At 44.2% G+C, this 13,474-nt stretch overlaps 1 protein-coding gene across 2 annotated transcripts in view; it reads left to right on the top strand.

The window, feature by feature from the left end:
• The window catches only part of NUP210 (nucleoporin 210), a 54,067-nt gene that overhangs the window by 20,192 nt on the left and 20,401 nt on the right, over positions 1 to 13,474 (top strand). Inside the window, exons 12-22 of one of the 2 annotated variants that reach the window (XM_032120883.1) lie at positions 1,439 to 1,594; positions 2,936 to 3,134; positions 3,547 to 3,692; positions 4,598 to 4,819; positions 6,030 to 6,203; positions 7,216 to 7,408; positions 7,664 to 7,770; positions 9,811 to 9,912; positions 10,043 to 10,144; positions 12,359 to 12,487; positions 13,151 to 13,278. In XM_032120883.1, the coding sequence (XP_031976774.1) occupies positions 1,439 to 1,594; positions 2,936 to 3,134; positions 3,547 to 3,692; positions 4,598 to 4,819; positions 6,030 to 6,203; positions 7,216 to 7,408; positions 7,664 to 7,770; positions 9,811 to 9,912; positions 10,043 to 10,144; positions 12,359 to 12,487; positions 13,151 to 13,278 (1,658 nt within the window). Of the gene's footprint in view, positions 1 to 1,438; positions 1,595 to 2,935; positions 3,135 to 3,546; positions 3,693 to 4,597; positions 4,820 to 6,029; positions 6,204 to 7,215; positions 7,409 to 7,663; positions 7,771 to 9,807; positions 9,913 to 10,042; positions 10,145 to 12,358; positions 12,488 to 13,150; positions 13,279 to 13,474 lie in introns of both variants that reach the window. The other variant, XM_032120882.1, reaches the window with a different exon arrangement.

Below are 13,474 nucleotides of genomic sequence, written 5' to 3'. Positions count from 1 at the left end.
TGTTTCCTACCTCTCTGGGTTCTATTCTTACCTTGCCTTATCTTGCATATATAATGAAGTATCTCACCAGAGAACATTCCTTCATGATACTACAATAATTGTGTCCGTATTCTTACTTTACTGTGATTTTTTCCAATAAAAACATAGAAACTTTTTCTCCCAAGATTTAAATTTTGCTGAAACGGAGACCTTTCTTCCAGCGTCTCCATCCCACAGTACCAGTGGTTGTTGACAACAACACACACACAGCTCAACTGTTGTTCCTGCCTCTCCATCAGTGTTTACCTCCCACTCCATAGCTTCAGTCAGCCTATTTCAAATGGGTGAATAGACTTTTTCTGAAAATAAGTTGAAAGGGATTTTTGGATCTAGCCAAATTCTGTTTATAGCTAAAGTAACTCCCTCCAGATGGTATCAGGATGCCTGGCAGGATTTACTTTGTCAGCAGTCTGGTTTGTTGGGGGTTGCTTTGTTCATATTTGTGCTAATGAGGTGGTTTCTGTTGCCTTCCTTCAGTCCATGCACGAGAGGTGCAGTGCCAGCTGTGTGAAGTTGAGCACGTGGAGGCTCCTGGTTTCTGGGGAGGCATCACTCACAGGCAGCAGTGTGGAGCTCCCCTGACTGATCAGGCTGCAGGGGAAGCTGCTTTACTCTTCCTCTCCTCAGTGCAGACTGGCTGCTAGAGAGAGAAAATGTAGTGAGGTGTCTGGGGTTTATGGCAAGGAGATGAGACTTCATACAGTTATTAAGAATTGGGCATTTCTCGTTTATGTTTTCTGCTCATCTCCCTGTTTCAACTAAAATACCTTTACAAATGTGCTGAACTCCTGCATTCTTTTAGCCTTTCTCACCACATCCCATGCATCTCCTGTCACACACCTCTACCTATTTATTTATTTGTGTCCTTCTGTAATCAGGTTGTGCACGTGCTCAGAGGAAGGAAGAAGGGAAATGACCCTCCTCTTCATTTTCTTTTTATTCTCTTTTCATGGTAAAAATTACTGGCTAAGCTCCTGCATAATTTAGGTTGGTTTGTTTTCCACACTGTCCTTCTAGACAAGATTTATCACCTTGTTCGTTTTTAATTATGCAACAGGTTAAAGGAAATGCTGAGGAAGTTAAAGAAATTAAAACAATATACATAAAAAAATTGCTCCAGTGTTCACCCTTGTTTCACTCTGATGGAACTTTCAACATTTATTTTGAAGTGTGAAAGAAGCTGAAATTAAAATGAATGAAGGGTAGCAATCTTCTCATCTCTCTCCTATCTCACCTTGCTTATTTGAAAGTTCTGAGGTGTTATTTTGTTTGGATTTCCCATTCTCAGTGCATTCCTGGTTTTCATGCAAGATATCCAAAGGCAAGATACCCAAAGCTAAGAAATGTGAAAACCATATACTTGATTAAATGTTTGAAAGATTTTCCCTCTGTATTCCAGGCTCAGGGTGGAAGTGGCAACTTCAGCTGGTCCTCTTCCAACCAGGCAGTAGCTACAGTGACGGTCAAAGGGGTAATGACAACTGGGAGTGATGCTGGGGTCAGTGTTATTCAGGCATTCGACGTTCGGAATCCGTTGCATTATGGAGAAATGAAGGTAAGAGATTTATTTTTCACTGATGGCTCTTGAATATGGCTTTTGGAAACAGTGAAGGAGCTGAGAATGCCATGGGCATTCCCCTTTCAAAACGTTCCCAGGAGGTTTCCCTGCCTGCCCTGTGACAGGTTAAGTGATTGGTTTCAGTTTGTACTTTAGGGAATAAACTCTGTCCAGTGCATTAACTTTACTCCCATTTTTGCCCCTTCCTGATTTCTTTTTCCTTGTTGGAAGTTTTAAGTGCAAGAAGAAAATGGTAATTGACTCCTGGCCTGGCTGTCTAAGCAGACAAGCCAAACTAAAAATTCATTCTGTAGGGCGATAGGTGGGTGTTCTCCCTTGATATCAAAGGGTGACAGTTGTTATCAGGATGTGCAAGGAAATTTCTGACTGGAGAAGTAACTGAAGTGAGCACAGTGCTGCAGACTGATTCCAGATACCTAAGCTGGCCAAGAAGCAGCAATGTTTTAGGAAAATCAGGAGAAAATAGCAATGAAAAACATAGCTCCCAAGAGGGATTTTGTGGTGTCTCTGCAGACCATCCCCTGTTCTTAGGTCATGGTGGCCAATGTGTGGTGTGGAGTGAGGAAAATGCAGGAACAATACATCTAGTGGCCCCAAAGGGAGGGGTGTGACATGAATTAAAATCTGTTCAGAATTTAGCTTACACACTCGCTCTGCAGTAATTCTCTGAACAACCCAGGATGCTGCTTTTTAGCAGTGCAGCAGTTACCAGCAGGAGACACAGGAATGAGGATTTTTTCAGCTAAAACTTCTTATCCTCAAACATAAGTCAAAGCCTGAAGACAGAAAGAAGCCTTCTGTCCATGTGAGCTTTCAGAGCAGTGTATTGCACAACCTGAGTAGGTTATTTTTGAATGCCTTTGTTCTTGTGTTAGGAGCTGCTTTCTTTGTGGAATAGCTCTTCAGAGTTCTGTTTACTGACCTCAGTGAAAAAGTTTTAGTAGCCGTAGTTTTAGGAGTAGTTAATCCACACAGATTACAGCTTTAACTCTGTACCATATGGTTTGGTATCCTGAAGCCAGTTGCAGAAGATTAAGTAGTTAAGATACTGCAAATAAAAGCTTTGATCATAGTGATTGTTATGAAATCTGTGGTCAGTCTGGGGTGGATTCCTTAATGGATGCTAAATCTGTCCCAGCTGGTGATGGTACCTCTTGGAGCTGCTACACAACTTAGTCCACACTTGGAAGTCTGCAGAGCAGAAGGGAGAATAACAGGAGTAGCAGTAAGAGGAGGGCTCCCCAAGCTGCTGTGGCCTTGGGCTGGCATGGGAGAAGAGCACTGAGACACGCCTGTCCCTGTTCCTTCCTCCATCAGGTGTACGTGAGCGAGCCCAGCGCCATGGAGTTCACTCCGTGCCAGGTGGAGGCACACGTTGGGCAGGTCCTGGAGCTGCCCCTGAGGATCAGCGGCCGGGCTGGCCTGGAGAGGGGCGAGCTGGTCCCGCTGAGCGACTGCTCACAGCTGGAGCTCGTGGTGGAGGTGGAGAACCCCGGCGTGTTCAGCCCACTCGAAGGTGCTCTGACCCCCTCCCTGGTTTGGAAGTTAAAGAGGTGTTACCAAGTCACAGCTCTCCCTTAAATCACTGTTTCATGGCTCTGTCCAGCATCCCCACGGAAGTGCCAAACTTCAGGGGGGAGGGGATCCCAGTGGTTTTATTTTGAGGATGTATCTGCTTCCAGGGATGGGACAACCTGTGCCAGAGCCTCATCACCCTCACAGCCAAGAATTCCTTCCCAGTATCCCATCTAAACCTTTTCTCTTTCAGTTTGAAGCCATTCCCCCTTGCACTGTCCTTACATGTCTGTGTAAAAAGTTCTCTCCATCTTTCTGGCAGGCTCCCTTCAAACACCCATATTGAATTTGATGAACATGCCTGAGCATTTCTTTCCAAATAAGCTCTTGTATATTTTTAATTTATCTGACAGGAAGACTTAAGCCAAGTGCTGATTTTTGCAGTGGAGTGAGAGTGAAGGCTGAAGCTCAGGGGTACACCAGGCTGGTGGTTGTGTACACCCACGGGCACGTGCGCCTCAGTGCCAGCATCACCATCGCCGCTTACCTGCCACTGAGAGTGAGTGTGTTTCCTCTGCTCCTGGAGCAATCCATCACGCAGACACCTTTACATGACAGAGAGCAGGTCATGTCAGGTCGTGTAAGGTCTGAAAAACCCAGGTGGGTGGGTTTATGTTCCACCATTGGCTGACTCAGTGAAGAAAAGAAGAAAGAAGCTGAGTCCACGGTCAGTAGATGGGAATACAGAAGAGGCTGCGTTGTTTCCTTGTCTGCAGAGGCCTAGCACTGACTCTGCAGAGCTGAAGTCTGAGCATAGCTCTCCCCCAATATGGAAAAAATGTTAGTGCAAATCCTACAAATTTGTGGCTATAATGATAAAATATGATGATGTGAAATGCAAACTACGAATGGTTTTTGTGTTCTAAATGTCAGGTTAATTGCTGTGGTGATAAACAGCACAGGCTGTCCCAGGGATGCACATCAGTGCAGAATTTGTTGGAGAGGTTGGAAGTAAAACTTGTGTAGGAGAATAATTACGTACACAGAACTGTTCTGGAGAGAGCACTGTCAAGTGAAAGTACAACTTGACATTATTTCATTCATTTAAAATACTTCCTTTAAAAGTGTAGCAGAATACTATCTCTCTGTGCTCAGAAGAATATATTAAGGGTCTCCCTTTTGCTGTAATTCTTCATGAGAGAGATGTGATTAGAATGCAGCTAAAACTTTTCTTTGGATCCATGGCTTCCTTTGAATATAATCCAGCTGGACAGAATCCTTGTGGATTTTGGTGCAGCTCTGTTTTTCACTAAATATGCTGACAAACCACTGCATGGGAGACACCACAGCCCAGTCCAAGTAACCAATAGAGCTGTTCATTCATCAGGAAGTTTATTTTGCAGAGCACAACCAAACTGTGTAAAAAGATTATTAACTTTTAATTAATTGATTGATTGATTACAGGCTATCGATCCACTGTCCATCGCTTTAGTGACTTTGGGTTCCTCTAAGGATATGTTGTTTGAAGGAGGACCGAGGCCATGGGTCCAAGAACCTTCCAAGTTCTTCAGGAATGTCGCTGCTGAGGATGCAGAGAGCATTGTCCTGTCTTTAGTTGAGCCTCCCACACCTCGAAATAACAACCAGCACTGGGTTAGGGTGCTGTGCAGGAGCCTGGGAGAGCAGGTAAGGGCCAGGAGGGATCTGTGTTGCCCTGCATCAGGCACTGAGAACTGGCTCCAGACAGATTTATGGTGCCATATACCTGTTATACAGCAGGATGTTTTTATAATGAGCCGGTAAAGAACTTGGGTAAGTACATTGTTTATGTGTTGTGGTGCTGGTTTTAGAGCGAGCATTTCACAGCATTATGTTAAAAAGTGGTTTATGATGGGTTTATTGCAGTATAAACCCCAACCATGGAAACCTTATGTTGTGGGATGCATGGAACATCCTGATGAGTGCAGGTTCGGTTTGCATGAACAGGATCAGAGCAGAGGGTTCCTGCAGCAGCTGACTGCTGTGTCTGACCTGCTCCTCTTAACCACGTTACCTTCCAGTGTAATTCTGTTTATTTGAACAAATGGCAGCCACAGGAATTGACTGCTCTCCTGTTTGTGCAGCCCTGGTGAGTGTGGCTGTGCTCATTCTCCACCTGGTTTTGTTCTTGCCAACATGCAGGAGTCATTTATCCTGCTCTGTTCACCCTCCCCAGCCCATGAAGCTTTTAGCTTTGATTTAATGTTTTCCTCCTGCAATTCTGCAAGGCCTAAGCATTTTGGTGGGGCTGCCACTGATTTCCTCAGTGGACACTTTGCCAAGTGGAGCTGTTTCTGTAAGTGCAGACTCAAAAGGAGCAGGCCTTGGTGTTGATGTGCAGGTCTGTGCATGGCTGGCTGTCCCCAGCACATCACACCTGCGTGGCTGCCCAGCACCAGTGCCTGAGGGGATGAGGCAGCTGACCAGAGCTGCCTCAGCCTTCTCTGGCTTTAGATCCACTTGGTTTTGCTGAAGGCTAAAAAAGGAATGTAAAATAAAAGATGAGATGTTTTTAAACACAGTGAAGTGACTGTAAATGTTGCCTTTGGGCTGTTCCATTCTCACTCTGCAAGAACACCTGCTGTTTCCTTTTTCAGTTACAAGAAATTTGCTCTTTGAATCAAGTTTGATAGTAACGAACATGAACACCAAGGAAGAGTTCCCAGGAACAGTACTTTCATAGTGATAAAGAATTGTTCTTGAAATATGTTCCCCCTTTTACATCTTCCTGTGTCTTAACAGTGCTGTAAATCCCCAAGAACTGTATTTTTGCTTTTCATTCTGATATCAGTGTAACTGAGACCTGTGGAAATACAGCATTCCTGAACTCGACTCTTTCCTCATTTGCTGTTTCCAGGTTGTTACCTTAACAGTTGGGAACAGCCCCACAGTGACCAACCCTTTCCCAGTGGTTGAACCTGCTGTGGTGAAGTTCGTGTGTGCTGTCCCTTCCCGGCTGACTTTGATTCCTGTTTATGGCAGCCCTCAGCTTGATCTCTCCTGCCCTTTGCTCCAACAGAACAAGCAAGTGGTAAGCCTGGGAAGTGACAGAAAAGGAGGTGTTCTTACAGCTGAAAAATCAGTGTTGGGAGCTCCACGTGCAAAACCAAGTGTCTGAGCTGCTGCAAGAGGAGCAGGAACTGGAGCTGTGGCCACACTGGTGCCCTTGGGAGCTCCTGCACAGGGCAGGCTTGGTCAGGGAGGGTCCTGCAGTAAGTGGACAATGTATATGTGTAGATGATCAGGCAAAAAGAACTTCACTATTCTGTTTTTATTCCATATTTCATCTCTATCCTAATGAGAGCTGTCACATGTTGGCTGCTGAGTAAACCACGTTTTGTCGTGTTAATATTCCCAGGCAAATGTAAAAGTCATCCTCCTTCCCTAAAACTCTGGTTGAGCTGATGAATCATTTTAAATAGCTGCTATGTAATAGCAGGAGGAGAAGGAGATTTTTGTGTATTATTAGCCACTTCAGAGCTCACCTGCTTTCCTGGCTTCACGATGTGTCAGTTAAGCCTGCCTTGGTGCACAGCTGTTGCTAATGCACTTCACAAGAACAACACCAGAATTATGAGCTTTGACAAACAGCAGTGTTTGTCATTATTTGTTTGAATTCTAAAAACAATTTTGTTGAGCTGTGGTTCCATTTTGTTGTTGTTGGTTTGAGGGGGGAGGGGTTGGTTTGTTTGTTTGAAGATAGTTCACTGGCTAAAAAACAACCAAACCCATGCTCCAGGAAAACCCCCTTAGAGTTCACAGGTTTGCAGAATGTTCTGGGTTGGAAGGGACCCACAGAGATCATCAAGTCCCTCTCTGAATGGCCCATACAGGGATTGGACCCACTTGGTGTAACCAGCACCATGCTCTGGCCAGCTGAGAGAATCTCAGGGCTGTTGGAGTACAGCTTAATGACTTCATTTTAATGAACATTCCTTGTGTACTGATGTTATAACAAACCTCATGGAACTCAGCATATATTTCTTTAATGAGTAAAAAATCCTCTTGTATCTGTTCAGTTCAAAATATTCCTTCTTTTTCAGGTTCCTGTTTCCAATTACCGCAATCCAGTGCTGGATTTGGCTGCCTATGACCAGCAAGGCAGGAAATTTGACAACTTCAGCTCTCTTAGTGTTGTGTGGGAATCAACAAAAAAGGCCATTGCTCGTATTGAGCCAGAGCTGCCGATGGAGCTGACTCTGAAGGAAGAGAGGAATGGTCAGAAGAAAATGCACGGTACGAGTGGGTTTAAATAAGCATTTCATTGTTTGAAGGTCTGTTTGGTAATGTCTGAGCCTGATTACTGTAATCTGCAGTCATACTTCAGCTTAACATCAGTGTGCATTTTTTTTAGCGTGTGCTGTTGAAGGTAGGAGAAAAAAGGAACCAAGTCCCATGTGTAGAACCTGTCTTGAGAGAGAAAACTGTTGTCTGATGAGAATGATCCTAGAAGAGCTAAGCAGTGTATTTTTCATCTTTGTTGTATTCTAGGCTTACAAACTGTTGTAGTTGACCGTGAGTTTGGAACTGCTGCCATCTCTGCCACTGCCACTGGATTCCAGCAGCCCCACCTGAAGGCAGCCAGAGCCAAAATACCGGTAACAGCACTCAGGGTTTCTGCCATTTCCCTGTGACTACCGCCCAGTGCTCTTGGGATGGGTTTATTTCCTCCACGCACAGCGCTGTACAAGTAAGGCAGCTCCACAGTGGGATCTGGAGACAGCTTCATACAGCAGTGGTTTTATACTGGTTCATGGCTTTTGCTGCTTTCCTCTGCACCAGGTGCTGCTATCTCTATCAAATATATCCAAGTCTTTGGGAGTTTTTTAACCATCTGGGCAAGGGCATTACAGAAAAGTGTTTCAGTTGTTTTGTTCCAATACAGGGTTTTTTAATGAATCGGTGAATCTCTGCTGCTTGTCCTTCACTAAAGCAGCCATGTGCTTCGTGCAGCTGTCACTGGGGAAAGCAAATGGATTATTGCCACTGCAAAGCTGGGTGGGAAAGTTCTGCATGAGCAGAGCAAAAGCTGACTGATTCCTCATATGGACCATATGTTAGTCTGGGCTCTGACTAATGCTCTCTTTTTTCCTGAGAGACTCCTCCACTGTACAGTGCCAGCCATAAGCCCAGGCTCTCATTTTAAAAGTCATTAGCCACTCTGAAATATTTAGTTTGTAGATACTCAGCCTAGGGAAGAAAAACAGCAAAAGGTAGTGATGATGAACAAAGAGGGCAGGTGGAAACAGATGGCAGTTTTCAGTTTATGTCACTTTTTTGAACTGAATATTAGGGCAGGTTTCAGCCTGTGGAATAACCTGGCATATGCAATAACTGACTCTTAAAAATTGAATTTCTGTTTAACTCTGCTAAGTGAGATTTAAGTGGGTTTGGGCTATGTGCAGTACCTTGAAAACAGAGTTGAGGCAGAGTAAAATACGCAGTGAGAGGTTACAGTATTTAACTCAAAGCAGGTACCAGATGGGCACCAGTAATGTGAAATACCCTGTGGGCCAGGGTCCTCTCAGCAGGGCCCAGGTTTGTCATCTGCTTAGTAAATTCTTTGAGAGTTGATCTCTTTTGCCACTTGGTTCTTGACTTTTCTGTGAGGTTTCTTAAAAAATTGAGTTGTAATATGGAGACTTGATGTTCTGCAATCATTTTGTAATTTACTGTGCTCTGCTTTGTTAGTCCAATATTCAATATTCTTTCTTTCTTTTAGAAATAATTAGAAAAGTGAATGCTCCAAACTTTGCCTTGAATTCAGAGGTGTTTATTGTTTTTCAGAGTGGGGTACATCTGTGTAAAATGGTACTGGAGTTCTCTTAAGTTCTATTCTCTGTGTTTAAGTTTGGGAGGACTCTTTGGTAGTTGTAGATGCCAATTCTGCTGCACTTTGGAGGCTCCTGTGTTGTTTTTTTAAATGAGGTAACTTGGCAGCTTTTTTCAAGTACATCGGCAATGGGCTGCTCTGTTCTGCTCTCAGACCTGCCCATTCTCCTTTCTTGCAGCCAGAAATACAAACAGAAATCTAGTAGGTGGGATATTGTCTTGATCGTTGTTCCATGTTTAAGTGGAACACCCTGTTATGTCATTAGGGACATCCTTTCTACATCAAGGAAGTAATTCTACTAATTAGGTGAAATGGGTACAGAGTAGTGATTTCCTCTAGAACCTTTTTCCTTTTCTGAGCTAATGTGGTTATGAGCAAGTGATTAAACCTGCATCTGGTCCAGTGTTCATGTACTTACATTTAAGGAAGAATTTCTCTTGGTGGCCTGCTAAGAAGAATCACAAAAAGATGAGTTAGAAGTAGAAGAAAACTTGGTGTGTTTGCCTTATCACTCTGTCTCAGAGTTAATACCCTGTCCATGCTTGTCAGACATCATTTGCTGATCCTGCAGTGCCTGGGCCCTGTCCTCTGGCTTGACCAGGGTTGCAGAACAGCCCATGCCCTGAGGATGCCCTTCCCAGTGCGGGAGGTCTGAGTGAGCCATCTGGATCTTGTGGGCATCTCCTAACCTGCACTTGTGCCCTGGCTCTTTGGTCGGCTGCTTTAAGCGCCCTCCCGGCACACACGGGAGGCTTGCAGCGTTCTGCCTCTCTGCTCTGACTGCTGAAATTGTCCCTTGCAGCAGGAAGCTCTGCTCCCAGGGCCTGCCACCATTGAACTGATGCTCGTGGAAGATGTGAAAGTGAGCCCTGCTGGGCTCTCCATTTACAACCACCCTGACGTCCAGGTAAGGACTTACTCTGCTACTTTCCAGCTGCAGGGAGGAAAAGAGCACACATTATAGGAGATGTGTAAGGAGGGACCAGCTTTACTAGAAAGATACAGTCTTCATTTTGGATGCTTTTCTGGTATTGCAGGCAGATCTTCTCATCCAACAAGGTTCTGGATATTTTTTCATTAATACCAGTGTACCAAATATTGTAAGAGTGACACATGAGGAGACTCAAGGCATTGCTTTGGTGAGTGCAGTATTCTGTGATTTTACACCTTTTTGGCAACCAGGTTATTGTTCTGCAGCTTCAGCTGCAGAAATATGAAACGAATGCAGATCTGAAATGCATTCTGCAGTGAACAACAATAAAGCTATATGTTTGCATTGCTGCTTTCATCAGGCAACAATTGGAAATGAAACAAGTTGCTTTAAAGAGTGTTTTTTATAAATGTGTAATTTACAGATTTGTCTTTTAAGAAGTAATGCTGATAAAGTTGTGAAATAATGATAATTAAGGTGGAAATTAGAATATCAAAAGAATTTGTGAAACATTTTGGTTGTCTCTAATTGTTGCAAGTGTGAGGTGGGAATATATTTTCCAACTAGGCACAGAGGTGAGGTAAAAGTAGAAGAGATGAGGGGTTTTTTTGTACATTGTACACTGTTTAAACTCTTAATAGTTTTTTAGTCAGGTTTCCCTGATGGGTTTAACTGATGTACATGAGATAAATTCAGCGCTCTAGTCTGGAACTCAGGAGTGGAGCAGTGACAGCAAGATAGGCTTTGTGAAGTGTAGAAGGAGATTTAACTGTCTGTCAGATTAAAGGAGAGAAAACTCCACTTTTCACGTATTTTTAAAAAATGCAGCTCCCCCCACAGACTTGGCGAGTTCATTAGCCCTGTGTGCTGTGTTTGGGGTAAATCCAGTGCCAGCCCTGGGTTTTCCCATGGCAGCAGCAGAAGGGCCTGGGAAGTCAGCAGGCGCCGTGTCAGGCTGCTGCCCTGGCAGGTACCAGTGCAGCCAAGGGGACAGAGATGAGTTGGCAGTGAACTCTTCTGAGAAACTAAATTCAAGTTACCTGGAGCAGTGATTCCCAGGCTTTTCCCTGGGGCTGCCAGGGATAAAATCTGTCCCTCTCCCTCTGGTTTTGACACAGCAACTTCTCTGGGTGGGGTGGTAGCAGGGGAGGAGCAAAGTGTGTTCACCAGTGCAATATCCCTGGATACTGGGAGCCGCTGGACACCTGAGAGGAGGGAGAGGAGAACAGCAGAGGTGGCTGGGGCAGGGAGAGTTTTAAAAGTTGCAGTAGCCCTGCTTGCCCTTTTCCCTGTGTTCCTTTCCTTTCTCTGGGCTCCCAGCCCAGCTGAGCTCCATTCCAGCTCCCTCCCCTGGCCACATCCCCTGCTCTGCTGCCCAGCCCCTGTATTAGCCACCCTCTCTGGGAACTGCTGCTGTTCTGGAAGCTGACCTTTGTTAAAACTTCACATCCCTTTCTATTTTGAGGCAGAAGTAAGAGTGGTGCCCTCAAAGAACAAAATGTCAGCTCTTCCCACTGCTCTGCTGCTGACTCCTGTAGTGCTGCCGAGCAGTGCTGAGAGTTCACTGAGCTCCTTTGCACTGGGGGGCCTGGCAGCTCCCCTTGCTCAGAGTTGAGAGCACAGAGCAGGACACCCAGCTTCAGTGCTGTGAAGGGAAGAGAACAGCTGGGACTGTCCCTGAGCTCTGTGCCAAGGTCAGGCAGTTGCAGGAGAACTGCAGAGCTGGTTTGAGCGAGGTGTAGATGCATGGCGTTGGGAGAGGGGACTCTGGGATGGGTGCTTAGTTCTGAGGGCTTGTGTTTGTGAGCAGAGCTCTCTTTCTTCATTGTTTTGTTTTCTGTCCCTTAAGAAGTGCTATGTCCATTAGAAAGTGTAACATTCTCTTTCTTAAAAGTTAATGGAATAATAGTTGTATTAAAGAAATACCTGATCTGTCAATTGTCCTCTTACTTGTCAGGATCTACCACCAGGTTTTGGCTGCTCATTCAGGTGAAAAGCAGTAACAGTAGAGTACAAATCTTGCAGGAAGCAATATCAGTGCTTTATAGGCATAATCTTTGTTCTTGATTTTTTTTTTTTTTTCCTTATCACTCTGTTTTTCACTGTACTAAGAAAAGTTTGGTTGCTCTAAATGATTTGTGTTTTTTCTCCTGATGGCAGGAGAGTAACAGGATGCCAGACTGTTCTGGATGAAGAGCTGTTAATTCACTTGGTGCCTGGGGGTTGTTTGCACTAGCTCAGTAGTATGATACTTTTTACATACATTTTACAGCTTGATTTTTATTCTGGTGGAAGAATTCTCTGTGTCTAAGCTTGGAGATTTCTGCATCCAACTTCTTCTGCCCTGAAAGTGATACAAATTTTACCCTGTGAACAACAGACAACATAAGTGCTATAATGCAGTTTTCTTTTGATGTTGCAGGTGCAGCCTCAGCTCCCAGGATCAGTGACTGTAATGATTCATGACTTGTGTCTGGCTTTCCCTGCCCCAGCTGAAGCTGAAATTCATGTGTCTGATATCCAGGAACTGTATGTGCGAGTTGTTGACAAGGTCAGTGCCTTTGAAGCAGCATTAGGAGCTGATCCAGCCTGCCCTGGCTCCCTGTGCTGGTCCTGAACACATAGGTGGGACATGGACAAGATGCTACAGCAGAGAAACAGCCACCATCTCCCTGTGTCTCTGTTTCTTCCTCCCCAATTCACCCCTTTAGGTTATAAGTGTCCCAGAGTATCAGGTATCTGTTCATGTTCTGTGTGGCAGCAATCTCAACTTTTGCATTTACCCAGCAATGTTAATCCATAATTTATATGGACACGCTCACTTACATTTGCTCCTGTTTAAAGTGCACGTGAGCAATTCTTGCAGGAGTGGGTTTTGCCCCAAGGTCATTTTCCATATGTCACATTTAAAAACTGAACAGAAAAAAGTCCAGCTCGTTCCACTTGCCAGCTTGGGTGCGTCTTAAACAAAATAAGTGTTGATATTTCTGGATGTTTTAATTATGCCCTTGCCAGCTGAAGGACCTGAATTCATTCATTTCATTTGACACTAACTGTAGCTGGCAGGGATTAGTCTTTAAAATCAGTGCTAATCTAACCTTGGGGCTCTATCTCCCCTACCCTGTTACAAGTGTAATACAAAATAAAATGAAAACATTTATGCTAATAAGTAAGAGTGGTTTGAATGCAGAATGACTGGATATGTCTGTTTCAGGTGGAGATTGGAAAAACAGTTAAGGCTTATGTCAGAGTTCTGGATGACTCAAAAAAACCTTTTCCAGCAAAATACTTCCCTGTCATGGACCTCAGTCTAAGAGCAGCATCTCAGATTGTCTCACTTGTGTAAGTGAATGGATTTTTAAATTAATCTGCGAATAAGAATTAGCAAAAAATGAATAAAGGTACGAGGTTGGAGGCACAGTAGTATACAATGACTGAGGGTTTATTTATTTTATTTTTGTGAAGTCTTAATTACTTAGTTTTAAAGGTAAAAAGTTATCATTTGTGAGGGAAATCAGCCTGAATGTTGCTGGCTGAT

Source organism: Corvus moneduloides, chromosome 11, assembly GCF_009650955.1.
Source record: "Corvus moneduloides isolate bCorMon1 chromosome 11, bCorMon1.pri, whole genome shotgun sequence".
In the NCBI taxonomy this organism is placed as follows: Eukaryota; Metazoa; Chordata; class Aves; order Passeriformes; family Corvidae; genus Corvus; species Corvus moneduloides.
Note: the sequence above shows the minus strand (reverse complement) of the source record. Positions and strands in the feature narration are given on the sequence as shown.